At 43.3% G+C, this 26,766-nt stretch overlaps 1 protein-coding gene across 5 annotated transcripts in view; it reads right to left on the minus strand.

The window, feature by feature from the left end:
• Positions 1–26,766, minus strand: part of FRMD4A (FERM domain containing 4A) — a 139,006-nt gene that overhangs the window by 48,468 nt on the left and 63,772 nt on the right. For all 5 annotated transcript variants that reach the window (XM_032954176.2, XM_032954174.2, XM_032954173.2 and 2 more), the window contains exons 3-6: positions 20,350–20,444; positions 12,094–12,186; positions 8,947–9,031; positions 139–195 (exon numbers count right to left, since the gene is read on the minus strand). In XM_032954176.2, the coding sequence (XP_032810067.2) occupies positions 139–195; positions 8,947–9,031; positions 12,094–12,186; positions 20,350–20,444 (330 nt within the window). The remainder of the gene's footprint in view (positions 1–138; positions 196–8,946; positions 9,032–12,093; positions 12,187–20,349; positions 20,445–26,766) is intronic.

Genomic DNA, 26,766 nt, shown 5'->3' on the forward strand with positions numbered 1-26,766 from the left:
TGTCTCCCTCGTGGCGATGTTCACACACTCACTTGAGCGGGCATTTGAACTCGGTTCGCCAGGTTCGGGGAGCGCGGCGCGCTAACCACTGCACGACCACACGTGAAAACACACGCGTAATTTAACACAAAGGCATACCTGTAGTATGTACGCAGAGAGCTCGAAAGCCGTTTCGCTGTCCACTTCAATTATCCCCTGTGTGGACAACACGCAGAGTCGCGAGGCAGCCAGTCAGTCAGTGTGGGTGTGTGGTGCACATCACAGCGATCATCAGGACGACTGCTCCGCTAAGTCAGACACTGATACTCGAGGCACGGTACATTGCTCTCTACAGGAAGGACGGTGGGGGGGGAACCGCTAAAAAAAATATGTTCACTTGTGTTAGCCGAAGTGTGGGTGTACAGGGAGGTCATGTCAGCCACGAGTTTTGGGGAGGTCCATTGGCTGGAAGCAGCTGTGATGACAGTGACTACAACATTTTGCAGCGTGTGTCAGGGCAAATCGTAGAGCGATGGGGGTGGTGGTGGTGTGTGTGTATAATTCAGTAAACCTGGCATTTAAAACACACTGAACGGTAAATATTGCACTGGAGCCAACTATTGTATAGATGAAGCGTGCAAGTAAACAATGATGGCGATTGCACAGATTCCAAACTCGTTGCGCCGCATTTTTTCCCCGACGACACAAGCGACTAACAGTGTGCCATCCGAACTGACAATTGTAACATTATAGCAAACGTACAGCACGGTGCGGACTTGTATCACACGATGTCACCACATTTATGAAAGGGGCCGTCCATAAATGACGTCACGCGATTTTTGACGATTATTGACCCCCCCCCCCCACTCGTCACACGGCGTCACAAAAAGTCAGACCCCCCCCCTCAAATATGACGTCACAATGCTCTGCCCCCCCCCCCCCCAAAATAAAACATGCTTCAAATCACTTTAAACTATTGACAATGTAGTGCGTATTTAATGTGGCGCTGCATTCTTATATTGTAGGAGAAAATATTCATTATTTAATGAAGTAGAACGTGTCTATATTTATTTAAAGCTGCGCATCTTGATGTGACGTCACATTTCTAAACCCCCCCCCACCCCTCGTCACACATCGTCACAAATGTCTGACCCCCTCCCCCCCCCCCAGGTGCGTGACGTCATTTATGGACGACCCCAAAGTCTGTCGCTGATAAAAATACAGCGCGGTTCCCAAGTCTGAAGTGACATCCTGCTCAGATCGAGACTTGAGGTGGGGCTTGCGCATCTCCTGTGTACGCCCCCCTCCCCCTCCCTTAGCCTGTGGTGGAAATTCCACGTTCCTATTATGGTGAAGGCGAGGCTCTCCAGTGAAAAGCTACTTGTTGACTTCCCTGAAAAGCGGTCATCGTGATATCAATGCTGGAGGGATAATGGGCCGGGTCATCCCTTCCCTACCCCAACGGGGATTCGAACTTGCAGCCTTGCGATTGCAAGGCACTCACCACTCTTCTGCAGCCGAGTCCCACCCTTTTACCAGGGCGTGCTAATAAGTAAAGACTTTTCATACATCTGTAACGTTATGTGCGTGACTTCAACACTAAATATTACGTAGGAAATGGGGCATAATCCTGGTAACTCATTTGCAATATTTTTTTCTCTCTAGATGTATGCGGATGTGTGTAAACTGTATGTGAAAAGAACATTGTGCTGAGATATGTATTCGTCTCATGAGGGAGTAAAGACGACACAGTATATGAAAGAATGAGGCTGTAATATGGTGACAACTGTATGAATTGAAAATTCAATTTTTTATTTGATTGAAAACGCATTTCATTAGAACTGCTTTAAGTTTCGTTTGTTGTCCTTTCTCCGCCCCTGTGATGAGCATGGATGGCTGCGTACAGTGTGAAGGAAGTTCAACACACATACGAATCATGGAAACGTTTACAAATGGGTGGAATGACTGAACTGAGTCAAAACTACATTGCCTTCACCCTCGTACAAGCAGATTTCGCATTAAAGTTTATTTTCTAAGTAATGAAATTTCTTATGTATTCTAGAGTTTTACCGACCACGTGTTGTAAGGCACGATGTCTGACGTTTCACTCCACGTGTTTGAAGCTTCTTCAGGAAATGAATTGGTCAGATCCGCAAGAATCCCTCAGGATTTGGAGCGAAACATCGTACAATCATGCCAAACAAAAACGCAGCACAACCCGAGAACACATCCGAGAGCTATACAGCAGAGCCTTTGCAGTTCGTAATGCCCTGTTATGAGCAAAGTCGCTTATGGCGAAAGGCACCAAAGTCACATAACTTAGGCAAAAAGATATGTGAAAATAGATAATTGTACATGTTGAACTTCTTTTGTACCGTATGTAGCCAACCGTGCACATCGGAGGTGCGGAGGAAGGACAACAAACTAAACACAAAAGGCAGTTCTAAAGAAATGAGTTTTCAATCTAGATTTAAACGTGCATATCTCCAGGGGCTACCTAATATTGAAAGGAAGAGCGTTCCAGACGGCCGCAGAAGCGTATCTAAAAGCGCGCGATGCAGTGACCATCTTTGTTCGATGGGTCGCCAAAAATAATTTACTGATAGAGGCAAGTGTCTACAGTATACATATGAAGATGACATAGTTTACAGATTATCAGAAGATTAGTAGGCGGGAGCTTTTTTTTGTCTATTTTAACTTAATTATGGAGCAGTGTAGATGCTTAGCCGGTATTAATGATCTCCATCTGGTGAACAGACACACTCCTCCTCAAGTGCCAGCCCACCCAGAATAACAACTCTCTCCACAAACACCATTCCACTCCTAAACACATCCACACCCAGGAATTCCCATCACATAAACAGCGTAATGATTATAGTCCTAATCGTAACCACCTGCAATACCAGCCATATGATGACAGAGCTTTGTAGCAAATTAGTTAAAGCCTTACATGATGCCTCTTGTGTTTGTTTAGCTGAAATGCAGTGCTCCGGAGCAATGAGAGTAATGCAAACGTGTTTTCTAGAAATATTTACGGAAGTAAATGCGTCACAATTACTATAAATCAGTCAGAATAACAACAGGAATCTGCAATAAACTTACAAGGCCAGAATGTTGTTAAACGTTTCGCAAGAAGGATACTAAATGCAAAACACATTTTCTAACAGAGAAGGGTACACAGGACATGACAACGGATAAACACGTACTATTTGTAAGCGGGAACAGACACAATAAATATATTATGTTCAGGAAAGGTAGAAATGGTCAATTCTTACAACAAGAATTGCTATTTGGGACTTCTGCCATTTCATGGAGAAACCATATTATAATGCATTTGGATTCAATAGATTACCTAATGTAACATGGTGCAAATATTTTATACATAATGTTGCTGAGGTGATACTATATATGTAATATTATCTAAAGATACTCTGCAATAACAAGCTGATAGAAACAGCGAAAAATGGAGGAAAGTAACAACCAATTTTTCTTCTCAAATTCCTGCAGTTTATCAATGTATTAAAGAGCACATTTTCAGAAAGTGATTACATATATAGGAAATTATATATTTATAACTGAGGAAAAATAATAATTATAAAGATAAGTAGCTATCTATCTAATCATAGAGCTAGGGCCATCAATCAAACCCGTAATTATTGTCATCATTATTGGCATCACCAGCCTTGGAAAAGGCGCTGCTGGATTAAGGCCTCCCCAAACCACCATGACGTCTCACGAACCTGTGATATAATACGGCAAGGAGTGCCTGCACACAAATTGATTTCATCGCTCCCTCTCCTTTGTAGAGGTCATCTCGGACATGTTCCGTTCAGCGATTAAATAGTGTAGGTTTGCAAAAGAATTCGGCGTCACTGAAAGTTTGATGGGAATACTCAATCCAATGCACAACGTGGCAATTCATGAACTATTTAACGGAAAATTCTGACACGTTTAAAAGTCATCTTTACGTGTTTGGTGAAGCAATATTTAAAAGTAAAACTTAAAAAGTAAAGGTGCAGCACTGTGATGTATTGCTCACTGCACTGCTGGCGGAAGGAGCCCTCGAGACAGCCCGTGGCCTACTCACAAAAGTAACAAGAACAAAATCAATAACGAATAAAATAAAACGTTGTATTGATTAGGATTCATGGATGAGGTTATGCAACAGAGAGTGAGCGGCCGTAATGAATGTGGAGAATGGACCTTTCCCAATTGACCACACAGTGGGGTTCCGCTTAAGGATTGTTAAATCAGGATTATTAAAACAAATCAACCCAAGCAAAGGCTCACAAAGTACTTTCCGAATGAAGTTTTATTGGCTCAAATCTAATAATCTCAAAACGGCCGGTTACCCCTGGGGAAAAGAGGCTGGCAGCTGAAGCAGAACAACGCGTGCATTATTCACAATTCGTCTAAGGGCAGCAGAAACAACTGCTGCGATCTGCAGCTAGAAGTTGGGTTAAACCATCACAATTGGCTATTTTATGGCAGGTGCTTTCTCACCTGCATGAAAGTTACCTTTTACTTAGTTATCTTTGTTATTTATTTCATCATCATCATCATCAGGAACCTTGGTCAATGCCTCCCCATGCATTTGCCACCTCCTTGAGCGATCGTGCGTTGCAACAACGCATCCCGAACCTCCACGCGAACTGACCTCATTGGTCCATCTCCTCGATAGACATCCTCCCAGATACCCTACTGGATAATTACATTGTACTCTGCATGATAATAGTATTCTCACTCGCGACCGATTGTTGGCAGTGGCTCTGAATTCATCTCAAGTCGGTTGGTTCATAGTACTAACCACTTCCCAATTGATCGAAACATCTTTTACATATATACACACAATATATTTATGGCAAATTTAATTGTGTATTATTTATTAATAATGTTTACAACAGAGATTGTATGAATCAGACATTGGAGTAATTCACGGACAATGGAGTAATTCATTACATTGTCTATTATTGATGGCTGATAACACAGAAACAGTTGCATGCTCCACAGCATAGAGATAAACTCTTCATTCACCAATAAATGCACACGTAAAATACGATGCATTGTGATGATTACGTATGGCATTGCAGCATTCTTAAAATACTGTTCAGAAGTGATGCATATGCTGTAAAAATAGCTTTACATTTGTGAAATTCTGAAGAGAAAAAGCCACAATATGGGTTATTATTATTATTATGCCGAGTGTTCTCTGTTGTTATAAAAAAAAGTATCAGAATCTTTATTTATACCAGAGGAATCTGATTACCTATGAAGCTCTTTTTTTACAGATGTCCATTTAACAAATGCGCAAGACCCCAAACTGGCAGAGAAAACGCAATTCACAGATATTCTTGCAACAAGCAACTTCTTTCAACGTATTTCCCTTGCAATATATATATTTTTTGTATCAACTAACATTTTTTAAAATTCACGAATATGTAATATTTTTGCATGCACTTTTATCGGCATGACCACGTTGTGAGTCCCACAATAATGTCACGATTTTAAACACAAATACATGCTGCTGTACTTCGTGCAATCCACCAAAAGTAATACTGTTTACAAGTATGCAAAACTAGGCAAGCACAGTCATTGCTGCTTCTGCCTCTTGCCTGAAGATCGTTATACTATGGAGATGAACGATAGAGACAGATTCATACCCTCTTTCCCTAAGTTCCAAACAAGGCGCACAAATGTAAAAAGCAAACAGCTATTTGTGCACATGCAAAAACAACATCCACATGTCCTGAAGTACATTGTGGTCCTCGTCTTAGATCACCATCAAAATGCATTTGAGTAAATGTGACCGACTGATAGAAGCAGTGATGCAATGATAGACAGCTGTGGACCGGTTCCATCCCAATTAGCACTGGGTTGTTGCATAATGCACAATTGGCTGCTGTGTGCTTTTTACACAATTTTTGCATCCTGTTTGAAGCTCATGGATTTCCAGCCCACGATATAATTTAGTTTGCATGCGTTTTTCTCTTCATTAACAGATTTGACCCTATCTCCCTATTGAGCACAATAGAATACACTGCACTATGTAATGTTTTCAAATGGCACTTCATTGAAAACAACGGCAAAGAGGATCCTTCACCACGATAAAGATATGCTGTGAGTATAAAAAACGGTGCTTTAACACTTCCTCTGCTAAACAGGTGTTAAAGTCCACATGTTTAAGCCATAAAATGACTTGAAAGTGTTGCAAGCTAACATCTAAATTTACGACCCATTAAAATACCCATAAAATTCATCAAATAGATAACAGAAGTATAAAAACACAAAGATGAATAATCAATTACGTACTGAAATAAATAAAAGAACATTAAATCATCACCCAAGTCCCATCAATGCTAATGCCTAGAGATTGAACTTAACTATTTTTTATTTCACAAGTTAAGGCCCACTGAGCTTTATAGCTTTTTGTCAGAAGCGACCTGGCCACAATTGATAGCTCCACAACAAAAGTGGCTTGTCACGTGGAAATGTATAGCAAACCAAATACTCTAAACGCACGTATCTAAATGCGGAGGGAAAAACCTGAGGACCCGGATAACATTCCACGCGTCCACAGTGAAGAGAGACACGCAAACTCCACATCTACAGGCGTCAAGGGTCGGAATCGAACCCACGACCTCCTGCATACCAGGCGAGGTAGTTAACATCTCGCCACCGTGGCAGCCCCCGCCTCCCACCCAACCAGAGGCGGGCAGCTGCTCCCAGGCATCACGTGTCTCTCAGGTGCCGCTCGGCGGGTGGCTTTGACCCCCGCCGTACCCCGACACGCTCTGCTCGTGTTGTTTTCCCGCCCGTGCAACCGGCAGCGGGCCGCCGGTGAAAAACCAACATGGTTCTGCGTTTGTCAAGAGTGGGTCGACGATGGTGGCCTGCTTTGTTCGGCAAGATGTCTGCGCCTCGTGCTGGGGCAAATGTTTCGGGGAATCAATACGGCACCGTATCCCCGTTCCTGAATTTCCCAGCACGTGCAGTGGAACGTGTTGACAGATTGATTTTATTTTGTTGACACGGACAAGAACACATTTCAGCCTTAAGCTGTTTCACCAAGATGACCCGCGCAGAGGGCCTTGGTGAAAACATGAACACTGCAGACACTGAGGAGCAAGCGCATTCAAGGGACACGATGCCCGACGTGTCACTCTACACTCTACATTCTGGGAGTTATATTCACTTCCTGAAGTTTCATCGACGAAGCTCCCAACACACGCAGAAAAACGTCGGAACATCACTGCCGAACGATACGCAGTAGACACGCAGTAGAGGCCCGAAAATGCATCGGGAGAGCTGGACAGCACAACCGCGAAAAATCTACGCAGTTGTAGAACACAATGCTGGTTCCCCCGGTGATAAAGGCGCAAAAGCCCGTATTATTGTTATTCTTGTTTAAATGTAGCAAATTTCTACGCAATGAAATGCTGCAAATGGTTCGTTATGCATGCAGAGGTCAAAGCTGTTTAGAGTCTACAGCACAAGGCAAATGCAATCCGAAAACATCAAAGCAGTGCAAAACGTTACGCACCAGTGGCTTGAATTGTGCATCAGCTTTAAAACCAGTGAGCTATAGAATGTGATTTTAGTAACAAATCATTGCCGAGATTCGAGTTAACAAGGTGGTCTGTTGCTCATTGGTTGTTTTCGTCATTTTTCTTACCCACAACTTACGTGGCTCAATGAAGCCAATTCAGCAAAACAAGTTCAGTTACTTCACTGGACACGCTTGGTAAAAGTTGCAAACAAAACAAACGACACGCAGATCCGCCCAGATGTCTTAAACGTGAAGGTGAAAACAGCACTATGCAGTTTTGTTTACTGCGTGAGCTTATGTATATATAAATAATATCAACAGCCAATACGGACAAGAAACTATCAGAAATATCGCACACGCCACGGAAGTAACAACGATTGTCGAGATGAAGTGGCACACGGAGTTGGGGAGAGGGATTATTTGCTACTTATTGCAGCAGAGGGGGATAATTATAACTTCATGTATCAAAGTGTTTACGACCTAATTATTTGATTGATTCCGGTAATGGCGCCGAAGTGTAATGTTCCTTAGCATCTGCTCGCGTTATTTGAACCTGGCAATCATAAAGATGTCAAATGTGTTTGCTCGAGAGATTGATGGCATCTCCTTCGCCACGGGGGGGGGGGGGGGGGGGGTGGATCGAGCATTTCTCACGTGCCAGCCTTCTGCTCGCGTGTGCACCACGTTGTTCCGTACAAGGGCCCACTTTGGTGCAATTAGCTAGAAATATAGAGCAGTCATGTTCTGTAATAAGCATTAGGAAGCTATTAGTATTTTCACTGCCAAGGTGCTGCACCTGTGCCAGTGACTGCACATGCAGTGCTCAGTCTTGCAAATGCACCGTAATAGTCGGTTGTCAAATATGCACTCCCTATGATATTTTTTTTTCTCTCCCAAGAATGTCTAGAAACGTTTCACGACTCCCTAAACAAATGCATTCATTAACACACAAACAGCAAGACAAACTGCTTGATGAACAGACAAATATACGAACCATGAAAAATTTGTACTTGGGATCCCTAAAACTGAAATGTTCAATCTCATTAGAATTCTCCAGAACCCATTCAGTGATAGAACCATCTGAAATCCCACTGAGTTGTACAATCTACTGTATTGTCAACAGGAAACCTGGTGAACATTGTCAAATGATAAATATGGTGATGCTTCTACCACCGATGGTAATAACGATGAGACAAGAACTCATAGCACTCCAATGCATGTCCGGTTGTAATCGCGCGTTCTTCGGAAGGATTTCCGATGTTTCGCTGCATGGTCTGGGAGCTTCTTCGGCACGTGGACGGCAATGCCGAACAACACACGGAGCAAGCCGGAACCACATTAGGGAGCGATAGAGTACAACTGCGGCAGCCTACACAGTGGCATAGAAAGAACTCTGTCTCCATATGGAATGTGATACTCACTTTGGATATGCAGGTTTTCGCATTCAAGAAGAAGAGTTCCACAGCTGTGTTTTCCCGCAGGTACGCAACACTTTCGATGTAAAACCTGCAAACATTAAGCAACACTTTCGATGTAAAACCTGCAAACGTTAAGCAAAATGCTATTGACCTTAAACACGTTTAGAAAAACATACGTTTTGGCTACCTGGTAATTTAACTCAACGTAACTATTTAATATTTTCAGGTGAAGCCTACTGAGCTACAGTGAGGGAAATAAGTATTTGACCCCTCTGCAAAACATGACTTAGTACTTGGTGGCAAAACCCTTGTTGGCAATCACAGAGGGCAGACGTTTCTTGTAGTTGGCCACCAGGTTTGCACACATCTCAAGAGGGATTTTGTCCCACTCCTCTTTGCAGATCTTCTCCAAGTCATTAAGGTTGAGGCTGACGTTTGGCAACTCGAACCTTCAGCTCCCTCCACAGAATTTATATGGGATTAAGGTCTGGAGACTGGCTAGGCCACTCCAGGACCATAATGTGCTTCTTCTTGTTGCCTTGGCCGTGTGTTTTGGGTCATTGTCATGCTGGAATACCCATCCACGACCCATTTTCAATGCCCTGGCTGAGGGAAGGAGGTTCTCAACCAAGATTTGACGGTACATGGCCCCATCCATCGTCCCTTTGATGCGGTGAAGTTGTCCTGTCCCCTTAGCAGAAAAACACCCCCAAAGCATAATGTTTCTACCTCCATGTTTGACGGTGGAGATGGTGTTCTTGGGGTCATAGGCAGCATTCCTCCTCCTTCAAACACGGCGATTTGAGTTGATGCCAAAGAGCTCCATTTTGGTCTCATCTGACCACAACACTTTCACCCAGTTTCCTCTGAATCATTCACATGTTCATTGGCAAACTTCAGACGGGCATGTATATGTGCTTTCTTGGGCAGTGGGACCTTGCGGGTACTGCAGGATTTCAGTCCTTCACGGCGGAGTATGTTACCAATTGTTTTCTTGGTGACTATGGTCCCAGCTGCCTTGAGATCATTGACAAGATCATCCTGTGTAGTTTTGGGCTGATTCCTCACCGTTCTCATGATCATTGCAACTCCACGAGGTGAGATCTTGCATGGAGCCCCAGGCCGACGGAGATTGACAGTTCTTTTCTGTTTCTTCCATTTGAGAATAATCGCACCAACTGTTGTCACCTTCTCACCAAGCTGCTTGGCAATGGTCTTGTAGCCCATTCCAGCCTTGTGTAGGTCTACAATCTTGTCCCTGACATCCTTGGAGAGCTCTTTGGTCTTGGCCATGGTGGAGAGTTTGGAATCTGATTGATTGATTCTGTGGACAGGTGTCTTTTATACAGGTAACGAGCTGAGATTAGGAGCACACTCTTAAAGGGAGTGCTCCTAATCTCAGCTTGTTACCTGTATAAAAGACACCTGGGAGCCAGAAATCTTTCTGATTGAGAGGGGGAATATTTGTTACGCGGAGATGACACACGCAACGTTGAGAAGATTCATCTGAAGCACGTTTATATTTTTAAGCACAGCGATGCCTTATGGTTGCTATCCTTTCCACGAGCTCGTGAAAATGTGTCAATTGGTCCTCAAATGCCTAGACATGCCTAGGGGAATGGTAATAACGTAATTCAGTGCTGCACGGTGGCGAGATGTTAGCTACCTCGCCTGATATACTGGAGGTCGTGGGTTCAATCCCGACCCTGCCGCCTGTATATTAGTAGTTTGCATGTTCTCCCCGTGGATTTTTCAACCGGTCCTCCGGTCTTTCCCTCCACATTTATAAACGTGTTTAGAGTATTTGGCTATCAATTTCCACATGATAAGCCACTTCGTTGAGCTATAATTTGTGGCCAAATTTCCACGTGATAAGCCACTTCGTTGAGCTATCATTTGTGGCTAAATCGTTTCGGAAAAATAACTTTATAGCTCAGTGTGCCTTAACTGGTAAAATAAAAAAAGTAGTTTAATTTTTATTTTACCCAGCTGGAGGAATTTACAGGCTCCCTGCCACCAGAGGGCAGCAGATGTGCAAACAAAAAATGCACACAAATTAACGATTGCACAAAAGTGACAATTTTCTCAAGTCCACAACCTCCCATTTTCAGACACGACCGCTGGTTGGCTCTTCATTTGAACCCATGAAAAAAAGAGATCCTTGAATACATCTTCACATTCCTCAACTGTCTTCCATAAATAAATGCACGCCTACATTTATTTAGCCTTTTTGTAGAGTTTACACACTCGCTCTTTCCCACTTCTCTCATCTCGTCTCCCCCCCCTCTTCCTTCTGCTACCTCTGCTTCAGCGAGCACTGCCTTCTCTTTCTCAAACGCCCATCAATCTCTGAGAGAAAGATTACAAATCGAAAGCACTGTCCATACTTCCGATTTTCTCTGACTGCTTAAATCCAGATTAAGGAGCTCTTCTCTTCTCCGTCACATGATATTGATTTTGTTCAACCTCCCTTTCCTCTGCCTACCTATAAATCATCGTCATCAGCCATGGTCAATCCACTGTTGGATGCAAGCCTCCCCAAGCGACAGCCACCTCTCACAATCCTGCCCAGTAATCGATATAATCGTTCCATCTCCTTGATGGGCGCGTTCCATTCCGTGCCTGCCTATTCTGTTATTATTCTTCACCATTTGTCAATCACTCCTTCTAGCAATGTGTCCTGCCCAATAGGTTTGATTATGTCGTTAATATGTCCTCCAATCCATTTGCTCCTCGTTTTACCTCTCAAACTAATCTTAAGCATGCTTCTCTCCATGCTGCTCTGTGCACTTTTCAGCTTTTGTTCCATGTTTCTGAACCGTGTGTCATAGCAGGTAGTGCAAATAAATAGTGTATATATTCACGTATACTTTTGTATACATATTAGATTTTCCTTGACTCTAATTGCGCAATTTTTCTGCAAGAATCAATGGTCGTAAAAGGCCAAGACAGTTGCTTTAGTATAACAAAAACATGATAAATAGTTTCAATTGAAAATTGCATTTTCTATTTCCAAGGAAGCATAATAAGTTAACTTTAGGCATGAGTGAATTGTTAACAACAACAAAACATGCGGTAGTTATTTCTGAATCACAATCAACGTTTATGAAATTGTATAAACAATTAGACGTATGTAAGGGTGCCACTTACTTGACGGTGAAATTCAGCACAACACATCTGGATTTCTTGGGGAAATCGTGTTCTAGGACTCTACGATCCAACTGAAGCCAACTGTAAAGACCTCTGCAAGAAAAACAGCGTAGCGCAATTAATATACTACTAAGGAGGTATTTCCAACTGTGCCATCTTCAGTTCTTGAAGAAGCTCCCGGCTCAAGAGGCGAAACGTCAGACATCATGCCAAAAAAAAACACACCGGAAGAGCTAATAATGCAAATTCTTCACAGGAGTATCATCATCATCATATACTTTAAGATTCTCATTTTGGCTTCACCAATTCACTTCTTCAAATATGATGTAATTGGTAAGTTTCATTTAAAAAAATACCAACCAACATGCCGAATCGTTTCCTTCAGCAACAAAAACGATGTACCCCCAGTTTCCTGTATTACACTTTATGTAAGTGTCCTTTTCATGCACAAATCAAAACTGTTTTTTTTATTCAGTTGTTGGAAATAATACAGTTTGAAAAACAATACAGCTCCCTCTGGCTACATGACTCAGGGGGCAAGTCGCTGAAATGCACGAGGCTTGCCAACTGTTATCGGAAGCCTCGCAGAGTATGATGAAAAATTAAAATTATGCATTTCCTATTTAACCTCAAGCAAAACGATTTTCGTTGAGGTTAATTCACTACCCTTCAGCAATTCAGCTGCATTGTTGATCTATTATGCAGAGACTGTGATTGTATTACCCCTCCAAATACGATACATGGTATATTTCCCATTCTTTTACCCACACTAAACCTGATTTCAACCTTTTTTTTACCTTACCCTTCATCTGCCTTTTAAAAATGAGCAAAAAACCACGAATCATACATGTTTTGCAATGATAGCAGCTTAGCATTTTACATTTATAAAGCAACATTTATCATTTACAGCCCTTTGTCCATCAACTGCTGGATGAAGACCTCCCCACGCAGTGTCGGTCATGGATATTTTTTACCATACTTCACCATTCTGGTCAGTGTGGATTGGTGAAGGTGACCCAAGACTGGTTCAGATATTGCTCAACACTGATGTTAGGAATCGAACTCAGGTCTCCAGAGTCATATTGCAGTACACTGACTAATGTGCCACCAATCATCCCACACATACACACACATATATTATAATCAGAACATGTATTTAGACTGGAGGAATTCAATTAGCTATAAAGCTCTTTTTCACAGATGTCCAGTAGGGGCAGGTCAGAAAGTAACAAAAAAACAATACAAAAATACAAGGAGTGCAAAGTATAGGAAAGGTAAGCAAATCACAAAACAACTAAACTATTTTTTCATTTTACCAGGTAAAGCCTACTGAGCTATAAGCTTATTTTTCAGAAGCGACCTAGCCACAAACGATAGCTCAAGAAAGTGGCTTACCACGTGGAAATGTATAGCAGCCAAATAATCTAAATAATATGTATCAATAGCATACGATCCATTTGGGACGGTACAGTATGTTGTTATCACACGCACATTAAAAATAACTCATTTGCTGCTTTAAACATGCAAGAGCAAAGAGGCTGTCGTGATAACTGGTGATAAAACAACTCCCACCAAGTCCACGGGGTCCAAGGTGGGGCCTGTAAAGATCCATCGGAAAATGCACTCAACACATAAATCGGCTAAGCGCCTAGAACCACATTACTGTTCGCTTTTACATTATAATACAAGGCTCATACATTATCGGTAATAGCATGTATAAGTAGAAGCCTGTCTGATGTCTCCACGTGTATTTGCTTATCCAGGTAAGAACTCAAGAGACCGGGATGGGTTTCATTTGCACATAAACCAGCCTTTTGTCCTTTACTGACCAACATTATCAAGCAGCATTTGATTAGACAAAAGCAACCTCTGAGTTGGTTTTGACCTTCTCCATCTCATCAGTGGAGTTAAGACTTGCTAAATGCTGCTGGATTGCCAGGTGCCATTGATAAGAACACTCCATATGCACCGTGGTACCCCATTCAACACAAAACACAATTCTCACATTTAACGCTATCAAATTTATTTTCAGGGCTCGTATTCAATATTAAGTTAGGTTCGTAAGTTCAACCATTAAATGTTTATAGGCAAGAAATGTGCTATTATACCATGTAACCTACAGAACCATAATCAGAAGAGTTAAGTGTCACAATGTTTCTACTACACTGGCTTTAATATAGACTTGGGCTATCCGATCGTTTAAGTAATCTATTAATCTACCAATTATCTGTTCGATTACTCGACTCATCGGATTACTCAAAATTATTTGGGGGGGGGGGGGGGGAGGGTAAAGAAAAACCTCACCCCTGTTCCCACGCATGCCGCTGGACGGGAGGTGATGGGTGCAGCTTGGTGATGTCGTCGGCATCATCAGCAGCCACTGAGAATGGCTTGATGGGTCGCGAGTGATTGACCACGAAAAGAGTCGTCAATTATGTTTGTCGACTTTTTCGATGTAACAGACTAATCGTTCACGCTCTACTTTCATCACAGGATTAAGGGGACCTTTGTAAAGTGTTCCCGTACTGTAGGAACAGAGGACCAGTGGACAACTGTCTTCCCAGTCTGGTAAAATAAACATAAATTTGCTTACTTTTCTATACGTTGCACCCCTATCGTATTTCCGTACTGTTTGTTGTTGTAACTTTCTGACCCACCCCTACTGAACATCTGAAAAAAATAGCTTTAGAGCTCATCAGATTCCTCCGGTATAAATAAAGATTCTGATTTTGAATAAAGATGTGTTTCAGCAGCTGCTAGCACACCAACACTTGCTCAGTCAGCCCACAGCAGCAGCGACACTCACCCTCCACAGAGGCCAATTTCGACGCTCGTAAGGTCATGCCTCAGAGGTTGGAGTTGATTGTTTATAAATTACTTCAGAGCACCGTCTCCCCCCTATGACCAAACTTATTTAGCCCCTTTGTTGATGAACAATAATTGAAATATAACCATTTATACACTGGATAAAGGTCTCCCGGTTGATTGACCATACTTGACCAAAATGTTCAGTGCTGGTTGAAGGTGGGCCAGGACTGGTTCGGGCCTCTCTTGCCACTGGTATTATAACTGGAGCCGGGAACTGAATTCAGGATTACAGGGTACACAGTTCAGTGTGCGAACCACATTTTACAACTAAAGAAAACCAATATAATGGCTTTCAAGTATCGGTGGCAACATATATCATTATGCACAACTCATCCACATCAACATACATACATACATGGTTTCAAACCGTGTGCGATGTATGGTACATATACAAGTAGGCCGACAACTCTGTCAATCCACTGCTGGATGAAGGCGTCCTCATGCCGGTGTGAGTCACAGGGATTGTATGACCAAACTTCACCACACTGATCAGAGCGGGTTGGTGAAGGTAGGCAGAATAGACAAGGGAGTTTCTAAGCAAGTGCTTTTAGGAGAGCTTTCTCTTTGTACTGCTATGAATTATTCACAAAACGGCATGCTATTTACGTTTTTTTTTTCTGACAATGCAATGCCCTTCGATGTTTGCATGCAATTCTACTGGTTTAACCTTGTGCAAGCCGAATGTAAGTTGTTTAAACTTAGTACATTAATCAATAAATGTAGTGATAGTGTGCTTCAAATTGACGCAACGGAGGCTTTAAAGCCTTTGGTGATATCACATCATGGCACGGGAAATGCTGATAGCGTAAAATAAATAAATTCCAGTCATTCTCAATCTGCCATGACCGCCGCCATGTCAGTCGTGCGAGCTTTTCTACCATACTTCACCATGCCCGGTCAGGACCGGTTCTCATCCCCCGCCACTGGATGCGGTCTGTGGCAGGGAATCGAGCTTGGATCGCTCGAGTTCACAACGCGGCACGCTATCCATTGTACCACCACTCCACCCAGCTGATCGTGCAAAGGACAATACTAAAGCATGTAAACACAAGTGACTCAATTTGGCCATAGTTTTAACGTGTTTTTCGACAGCACACCAAGTTGGCTCGCACTAGATTCTTTAGTATGATTATTTTATTGATACCAAGATATATACAGCATTCCCCAAAAGCATTACAAAATGATGATAAGAATAAGAATGCATGTGAAGAGTGTATTGGATATTTTGCGGTTCAATTTAGAGAACCAATTCCTGGGAAAATAGATTTTGGTAAGACCTGTGCAATGTACACTGGCACAGCTGACACAGCGGCCTTTGGAAAAATGAGTAGGTGTCATATGGATCGGCTAAATTTAAAGTATAGATTGACAGTGCAAAGAGTGTCTATCTTCAAGCCACACACATTTGGCAGGTTTTTTTTTGACCCACAGTGCTCCATGGGCAAACATCCAAGTGCAAAAGTGCACATTATATAAAGCCAAGAAATGAATAGATGTAGTCTACACACACACACACACATCCACGTGTGCAAACAAAGACAAAGATCCACTGTATAGCCTACACGGCCTGTTAGCGAGCACCTATGAAGGTCAACGTGGCACACATTGGTGGCGTGGCCAACGCCGATGTTTAGACACTGCACCAGGTAGAAATTGAAAGCTGAGTCAACTTCGGAGAGGTCAATAACCAGTTTAGATAATCACCACCGATGTAAGCCATGGCCAGGAATTGAACCCAGCACGCCGGGGTTCGTAGAAGTGGACTAACCATTACGCCATCGCTCCCAATCACGTAAAAAAAACATATCTCCACAAGAACTATATTATCTTTAGCCGAATATGTAAATTTTTCTCTTTTGGAAAGGTTGGCCCCCAAGGTTCTGCTCTGGTTTCTACAGGGACGTTTAAGGCCTGTAAGTGCATGCAGATGAATTTCAATTCAACACTTGCTTACAAAACCAGCATTTAAATGAGCTAATCCACTCATATGTTGAATCATATTCATTGTTGACAGCGTAGGCACCATGGATATTACGTAGCAAAAATAAACGCTCGGAGAAAAAAACACACAGACAGCATGAGCCAAGCAAAAAAAAGCCATCCGTCTCTTTCTAGGGCCTATGTTACATTGGCGAGTTGGTGAGAAGGATAAACATACACCGTGAAATTCAAATTTGCACGGTCACACAGCACAAATCTATATCTGAATTACAATGATGTTCGAGAGATTATGCCTGCAGTGACGTGTACCTTTTTTTCGCGTTGCGATAAGAAGCAAGCATGGAAACCTGGCGGAGATGTTTTCGTGCGAATTTCCTCGACCGCTTGCAAGTGACTTATACGCTCCCCTCGCCTCATCCCAAACCCGCGCGTCTGCTATATTACATGGCTGTCAAACGCAATGGTCGTGCACTCAAGTGCTAACATCGCATTATATCAAACACTGCTCATCTGCCTTTGAACAATGACCTTGCTCCGCCAATATCTATGCGATGTGTCTAACGCCTGAGTGGGCACGTTGTGTTGGTCTGGCTGGAACAAGCTCATTATTGATCAAAACCACAGGAGGAATGTCGGACGAGCCAGCAAACTAAACACACATCCACGCCCATAGAGACACACACACACAGTGTTAGCATGTTATGCTAGCAACAAAGCACAGTGCAGACATTTGTCAATATCAGCACTTCGCTGTATCCATCGATATCACAGAAAACGTTGCGGACTTGCTTCCAATAAAAAAAAGTTCTTAAAACACAGAAATTATTTAATCAATAGCACCTCTAAATGGTTACGTTCAGAGATACGTAAAAACATACGTGCACGCAATAATTATAGGTGATCATTTGTATGCTTGGGATTACATCACCAGCACTAGCATGTGTGTGTGTAGATAAACATTGTCCTTGTATACTCAATGATGTATCAAAGAGCTTGCTGCTGTCACTCTTCAAATGTCACAGTTTGTCAATACACATCAACGTCATGGAAACAGCACAACATTATTCTAGGAATGACAACTTTCACGTCAGTTGACTTTGCTGCCAAAGGTCCCAGGTTAACTCTTCTCTTTTTAACAAGTTCAGCATTTGTTTCAGGCTGCTCGCAAGATCATAACTGCTTGAAGACAACACTGCCGCCAGACGTGCAAACATTGCTTCTTGTTCATATCTATTCGCGTGTGGAATACCCTGATGTGATCTGTTCCTGTGGTGTTTTGCCAATATTCTTGCTCCCCCCTGCTTTGAGAACCATCCATAAACTCCCTGGTGTCCAAACGTCTCCCCATGGTGGCATGGTTGTGGATTGCATGAGCTTCAATACACTGTGTGGGGTTTTTTTTGTGATGACTCCTCACGTGACCATTGTATTTTGGTGCTGGTGAAACCCTGCACTTTCTTGCTCAGGCATGGCTGGCGGAAGGGCGTCCACTAGATGGAGCTCGAGAGAGCCCCTCTTGAGGGTATTTTGGCCTACTCCTCAAACGCTGGCCAGACATCTTCGAAGAGGTGGGAAAGTAAGATTTTTATTTTATTTATTTCAGCAGGAATGAGCCAATGAGTTAAGCTCTCGATATCAGTGACGATCATGGTCAGGGGCGGCCCGTTCATATAGGCAAACTAGGTGATGACCTAGGGTGCCAAGTTAAGTGGGGCACCATATAACGACGATGCCATTATTTAAATTCACATGCGCATACATAAGGGGTATGAATTATAATACATTTCTCACCATTTCTGAGAATGTATTGGTTGGACAGACGGACGAACAAACCGAATAAGGATGCCTCTGTTTAAAAAAAAGACGCTAAAAAACATTAAAAATGGAAAATAGGGGCAAAATGTTTCCCAGTTTACAAAAAAAAAACTGAGCCTAGATCTGCCCTTGGGGTTTGGGTTTTGGGGGCGTCGATTTACGTGGTGCGTGCTTTACATGTACCCACATTTTACTCCACCACAAGCAACATGCCGATAGACTGACTGTGATGGACCCAAGCATTCGACCGGGTGGACAGAGGCACTGGGGATGATTTCAGAAACTCACACCGCTGTTTCAACCTCCGCGCTCGGAGATGGGATCGAATTGGCATCCTCTGGATTGCAAATCCAGTGTGCTAATCGTGACACCACGGCATCATCCCTTGTTCTTGTACTCATTAATAATGAATGTTAACCGAGGAGCGGTTATAATAATCCATCTTTATACACTAAATACTGCACTTGTCATTGCTTTTTATTGCTTAATTGAACTGTATTTTTTTACGACTTCGCTTAGAAGATCCGTCTTCCTTGAAAGATTGGGAATGATTAAAAATGCATAACTCTTAATGCATCACAGTTTTATGTGGCACTGTTATACATTAACCTTCCTCTGTAATTATGTTTTAATAAATTGAGTCTTTCATTGCCATGCAGATTCGATCTAGTACAGCGGCCTGGAAGCGTATTATTAAATAATACATATTACAATTCCTTATAGGGGAAACACATACTAATTAACGGATTACTAACGTAGCATATAATCACAATAACACACACTACAACTAATTACTAATCTACAACTCATTACTAATCATAACCATTGAGTGATTACCAATCGATTATATAATTACAATACCCCCCCCTCAGCCTCAAATCACTGCACCTGAAATGAGTTAAATGATGACGTCACCCTGCTGCTCTATTTAAGACCGGGAACAAGTGAGGGCTTTACCATTCTGGCGAATTGCCCGATGATGCTGGATGTAATTACTAGCGAAACGTCGTACTCAAACTATAAATGTTGTGGATTCACTCTTCAACACACCGGTGGGCTAAAGTAGTGAACTAATTGTCTTTTGTCAACGTGACACTTTTTTGCTGATTGGCCGTGTCGGGTGGTGGAGGGTTACGACACATTTATAAATAACGCGATCTAACCCAAAAACCTTTATTATGAATAATATTGGTCGCGAAAGCCTACGTGTTAAACCAAATTTGGATTTCACCAATTTTATTAAATGTACATTGAGTTCAATAAAAGCACACGTCTTCACCACCATCATCATCAGCCATAATCAATTCACGGCTGGATGAAGGCCTTCCCAAGCCGTCGCCATCCCTCAAGGTCCCATAATGTACAAACGTCGAAAATATAGGCAAACTGATTTCGGCTAACTCTACTCAAGACTGTCAAAGCATAGATTTACAAGAACGTAAATACAGTACTGTACTGGCAATTCCTATTGTAGTAACAAACCAAAAATGTGCTGCAGAGGGTACAAACGTAACAGAAAACCATTAGATGTATGCGTATGTACCCTATGGATATTTACGTTCGTGTACCTGTATGCGTCTGTGTACGTATGCAATAGGAAGGCATATGATTTGGGTGACCTCCTTCACTTACGTTTCGTCCACGTAGGCAAGTCCAAAGAACTCCTTCTCCTTCAGGTTGAAATGAGATGCAACCATATCCAATAATTCCTTGGCCAAAAGTTTTGGCTGAAACAAAGCATATGCACGCACACACACAAAATCATTGTGCAAAATGTCACGAGGGTTAATTCATATTGAACGTATCTAAAAATTTCCTCCAAATAACGCAGAATGGAGTCAGTTCAAAGCTATAACGTTTAATTAGCATTTTAATAGCCTCTTACGATCTGCCTGGAGATCACAAATATTTCTGAGATGATTTACATTTACAACTTCATGTCGTAGAATACTGGGAGATGGTGGTTGGAGAGGGGGGGGGGGTAATTTCAGATAAAGCTCTCTGGAGATGTATAATAGTGCATCCCTGTATTTATGGCAATATCCATCTTGGACACATGGTATTATGCTCAATGTGCGTGACATTTGTTGTGAATAGAGAAACATTATGCTTCGGACTTATTTGGAAAAAGTGCCCAAATTCAAGGTTATTATAGTGCAGCAATAATAACCAGGTGCATCTTCGGGACCGCAATCGGGGAAATTAAGAGCAGCACAAGAATTATGAAAACGTATACAGATTAAAGACGTCGTGTTGACAGTGAAGAAAAGTCAGTGGGGTTGGACAGGACACACCGCTGGAAGGGATCACGACCCGTGGTCGAGACTGATGACCAAGTCAATGTCCGCTCACGGAGGGAATACGGCCAAAATGGCACATCCTCCACGGAGATGGAGCAATGAAATCATGCGCAGGCGCTGGACGAGTTGCAGCATCGCAAGATCATGAGCGATGGAGACAGTTTGGAGAGGTCTTCATCCAGCAGTGGATAGATCACAGCTGATGATGAATTTGAAATGCTGTACTGTAAGATCGACTGTAATGTAAGAGTTAATTTTTGCTCCATGTCTTAACAAATCTCTCAGGATTATGAGTAGAATGTCCAGTGAAATATATTGTAGGGATGTTGGGAACAATGCTTAGGAAGTAGGAAAAGTGCTGACATCTCTTTTATGCCGACATAGAAGTTAGCAACTGTTTGTTTATGATGCGGAGGGAGGGTTTACTTAAGTACCGTTTAAAGGTTACGTTAATCTTCCACGGGAACATAGCAAACTGGATGTTATGTAAATGTGTCTTTCTCAGAGACATCGTACTGCTGTTGCTCAGTCCGTAATAGCTGTACACATGCCACATATATTACCGGTGCGTGCTCATTTGCAATAGCTTACTCTTTGGTTCTATTGGGTAAAGTCACCTACGTGACTTTACCCAATAGAACCAAAGAGTATGGATCCTAGCAGTCACGAAAGCTTTAAATCTAGAATGCAATAGCTTAATCATATTATGATGCACGGGTTTGAACCGTCCATCATCCCACATGTTCATACTGTTATTATTCACATCTAAATATAAGACTAGATACAATACGTCAATTAAAATGTAGTAGTTAGCTCACGATACATGCATCAATCCGCGCAAGTGAAAGACGATTATGATGATTTACACAAGTCTATACAAAAACAAAGTTTTCCCGTTTAGCCTTAACGAACTGTAGGGCTCAAACAGCACACAAGGTAGTTTGGGTGGCCAGCATCACGCCCGGCCACTTTTGTCTCCTGAGCGGCGATGTTTACATACCGCACCAAGCACTCATTTAATGCTGAGTCCACCTAGGGGAGGTCCAGGACCGGTTCAGATAATCGTCACTGGCGTTGGCCACTAGCGGGAATCAAACTCGGGTCGCTGGGTTCGTAGTGCAGCGCGCTAACCGTGACATCACTGCCAGGCTATACAGGATATGCAACAACAAGTGTCATTCGCCACTAAGTGGCGGTGACGTCACCACGACGCTTGTGCCAGGCTAGGTGCACGTTGAGGCCACGTGAAGTGTCGAACGCCCGCTGGCAGGAGGTCACGGGGCATACCCAGGTGCCACGGGTCGACTGACTGAGACGACTGGCTGATGCACCACCTGTGCCCCATACTGTGCCAACTTGCTGTGCTTTAGCCACCCGGCGCTCTACTCGTTGTTGTGAGCGTCGCTCCTCCGCCCTCCGTTGTTGTTGGAGGGCGACTGCCTCCAACTGCCCAGTAGCATCCTTCACGAGCCTCCTCCACAGAGGCCGATTTGACACCGCTGGTACCAGTCATCGGCAAGTCCACTTAGCTCCACATCCTCCTGTGCCACATCACTCCATATTCTCATCTCTAGCCCGTGCCGCGCACGTTTAGCCCCCTCGATCCGGCCGAACAAAAGCTGTTTAGGCATGCAGTGGCTGGGCATTCGGGCTACATGACCCAGCCAACGCAGCCTTGCCTGCCAGAGGAGCTCACCGATAGGACTTTGTCCAGATCTTTCAAGGATTTATGAGCTCCTCACACAATCCAGCCTGGTTAAACCCAGGATGGATCGAAGGCAGGCTAGCCTAAATGTTTCTAACCGGCGAAAATGTTCCATTCGGGGGGTCCACGTTTCGCAAGCGTAGAGAAGGGAGGGAATGACTGTGGCCGAGAGGACCCGAAGCTTTGTATGGAGCAACAGACCAGGTAGCTTCCACACAGCACTACGCAACCGATGAAAAGATACTGCTGCTCCACTGATTCGGAGTGAGACCTCTGCTGTCAAACCGGAGCCGGTCATGAGCACACTACCCAGGCATGGGAAACTCTCCACTCTCTCCACAACTGCCCTATCACCAATTGTGAGTTGTGGGGGTGGAGTGTCCGATGATACAAAATACCCAGGCAGGTGCTTAGATTTGGTGGGGCTGATGGTAAGGCCCCCACCTCTTAGTAGCAAGCTCCACCTCTGAGTGAGCATCAATTACCAGATCATCGGCATACATAACATAGTTGAGCAATAGGGAGCCATCCCTTGACCGCACCTGGGCATCGATCAGCCTCCCATTGTATCTGTACCAGATATGCACACACACAGAGACATACACGTAGCTGCCTCGTGTATATGCTGTGCCAGACACTAAGATTATCTACATATAGCCGAGGCTTAGTTGCTCCATGCATCAATGGTGCGGGAGAGGACAGTGCCCAGGCCAGCCAACACTATGCAGGCCCGAACCCATGGACGTTTGCTTGTTTCCTGAATACCATGCCAGAATCGAGGTGGAAATCAGGACAAGTCTGCACCCTGGTCATCAGTCATACATTCCAATGGTGATCTTGGTAGATAATTAGCTGGTTGATATTGAGATCAATTTTAGAATGTCAGCTGACTGGCATCATCAGTTACCCTTGAAATGTGGTACCTAGGCATCAGCCATGGACAGGTTGCAAATGCTTTGAGCAGTAGATGCGTTCCAAAAAAAATATATAAGGGCACACAGAGCAAAACCAGAATCACAATCTTTATTTATACTGGAGAAATTCCGATTAGCTATTAAGCACTTTTTCACAGATGTCCAGTAGGGGTCGGTAAGAACTAAACCGCATGAGACAGCCGCCTGCCGAGTAGTGCACACAGTACACACACACAATGTTGTCCCGTGTCCGACCGCATAACCGCCGATGGGTCGAAATAGGTTAGCCGCACATACGCGAAATAGTACAAACAGAACCTGCATGGAGCGAGGGAAATCTGTATTTCAATGGCAATTCCTACGAAGCTCACCAGACCCCGTGGGTCATCCTTTTTCAGAGGCCAGACTCCATGTACCCGCCCCCCATTCACCCCCCTCATCACCCCCCACTCCCGCTACCCAACCCCAGGATTCCACAATACATCTGATTCTACAACATGGACGGAAATCGAATTATATTTTTGGAATGGAATGTATATGTTGAACTTCTCTCGCACCGTACGTAGCCAACCGTGCTAATCGGAGGTGCGAATCACAATTCCAGAGTAGCAATCATGAGAATCGACCAGCTTCCAGTTGTCTTAGTTATAAAAGCAAAAAAAGACATATCTACAAAGAGTACCAAAATCCGATTATCACTTTTTGTTTGAATTCTTAAACAACAATGCTTGTTATTATGATTTCACTATTATCATATTCGACCTGTTTTATTTATTTGTCTTCACTCAGGAAGTGTTCTCCTGATGCTCTCCAATGACAGCTGCGGACATGTAATTTGTGAGTTAAGTAATTTCATGGACTCAACATAATAATCCTAAGAATAGAAATGTCAACAAAACGCAGGGCAATCTACAGTCACAATCTCATCAACAATTTCACATCAACAGTGCACATTTAAAGACACAGGATCATTCCCAATAACTATAGCGTAGCTATATCATGAATAACCGCATAAAAAGTCATTGTTGCGGCTCCCACCATGATGGATTGTAGATTATGCAATTATTTTATCATTACCTCAGGGCTGTCAAAGTATACAACTGCACTTCAAACAACCCTGACCCTTTTTCTCGCCAACTGTCAAGCAACAGACACGTTAAGAATAAGGCGCCGTATCTGAAATCCAATAAAACTACACTTATTTTAATACCTCCTTTCGACACACTCAATTCCTTCCCAGTTGAAATTTCTTCCTGAAAACCAATCCATCATCCAACCATCATCTCACTTTTTTGTTATTTTGAACATTCCACCCCACCGTTGAAAACGCCACGGAACTATTTAGCCACGTTAGGGCATTTGACCGCATGTCACAATGTGCCATCATCACTTGAAAAATCCCTCTTTGGCCATGCCACCTTGGTTACTGGCGATGTTTACTTTGACGATGACAAGCTGGCCGGACACCTTAACGAAAGAACATTCCACTTGGTAGTCATTTATACAAACATAGCAAGAGGAGCGTCTCCAAATGTATACTGTACACAGCTGAGGCCCTTTCTTTACATAACACATTCTCCTTGTAATGTTCCCGTTGTTTACGAGATCCTGTAGAGTGCAGTTTGGAGACATGCACACTTGTGTAGACCCTCCGAATGTAAGCATTCAGGCGGTCCATATGCCTCAGGGAATATGCAAACAGTAACTGGTTTCCTCCCACACGAAACCAAACACTCATAAATGGAACCGACCACAAGTATCCCAGTGAAGCAGGGCCTTCCTAAATGAACAAAATATTGTTGATACTCAGTGAGGCTTTACCTGGGTAAATTAAAGGGGCATACTTAGTATTATTGTTTGTGTATGTATTCCTTCAACACTCAATTAGACACGGTCGTTGTGTAACGGTTAGCACGTTGGAACCGCAATCAAAATGTTGACGGTTCCATCTGCCAGTGTGGCAGGTGAAACAATTGGCCAATGTATTCAATCTCGTCACCTCTATCCACCCAGCGGTATATAAACAAGGCACACCAGAGACTTTCGGTAGAGCCGCGTGTGGTAGGGAAAAGTCTGGGTACTCCTACCACTGCCAAGATATCTGGCCAGCATGAAAAAGTAGGCAAAATATCACCCAGGATTATCTAGAGCTCCCTCTCGAGGTCCGTCTTCCAGCAAGTGTGACCAAGCCATTGCAAGGCTGCACCTTTACATTTAGATGGAACAGCTACACATACACATTCAGATGATAACCCGGTACAGATGCCCAGCCTCACCGTCTGTTGCATGCACTAGATGGTACACAGCTAAACATACACATTCAGATGATAACCCGGTATAGATATCCCCAGCCTCACCGTCTGTTGCATGCACTAGATGGTACAGCTACACATACATGTTCAGATGATAACCCGGTACAGATCCCCAGCCTCACCGTCTGTTGCATGCAATGCAGCCAGTGTGCTCTGTAGGATATTTGGGCCTCAAGCATGTTCAGTAGCTCTCGAGAATACAAAAAAAAATCCCGAAGATCAAATACACGTGCAATTGTTACAGAGTGATTAATGAAAGTGAGACATTAATAACATCCGAGGGATTTGCTCAGATCCATCCTCAAGGACAACCATGTATCGTACAGTGCTTGCCAAAGGATGGGCAAATCTGTGATGCCAAGGGCTGCCAAAATTGCCACGCAATGGGCAAACGCAGCAGTTGAGCCACACATTAAGGTTCAGGAGCGCTTCGCCCGCAGGAACCGGACTCCTCGCATCTGGTGGCACAGTGCTTTCATCCAAGTCTTGGCCGAATCTCCCCAGGCACACAATCACACACTTCATTACGCACGATTATGCACAGCTTTCTGACGTGTCTACCACACGTGACAGCCGTGCGAGAATAGGCAATCGTGTGCGACAGCCCGCGCCGAGATAAAGCTTATCCCCAACAACTGCACCCTGCCGATTCGGCAAAAAATGAAAACTAAAAAATTGGTTTGCCTTTGTACGATTTTTTTTAATATACAGAATGTAATATACAAATGTACTTTACTGTGGGCCTACCATTGTGTTTCAAAATTTGCTCACGGTAATCTGAAAAAAAGGACTATCTGTAAACCGCAGAGGTTCCCACT

Source organism: Petromyzon marinus, chromosome 14 (genome assembly GCF_048934315.1).
Source record: "Petromyzon marinus isolate PM22_M1 ecotype Great Lakes invasive population chromosome 14, UKy_Petmar_22M1.pri1.0, whole genome shotgun sequence".
NCBI classification, from domain to species: Eukaryota; Metazoa; Chordata; class Hyperoartia; order Petromyzontiformes; family Petromyzontidae; genus Petromyzon; species Petromyzon marinus.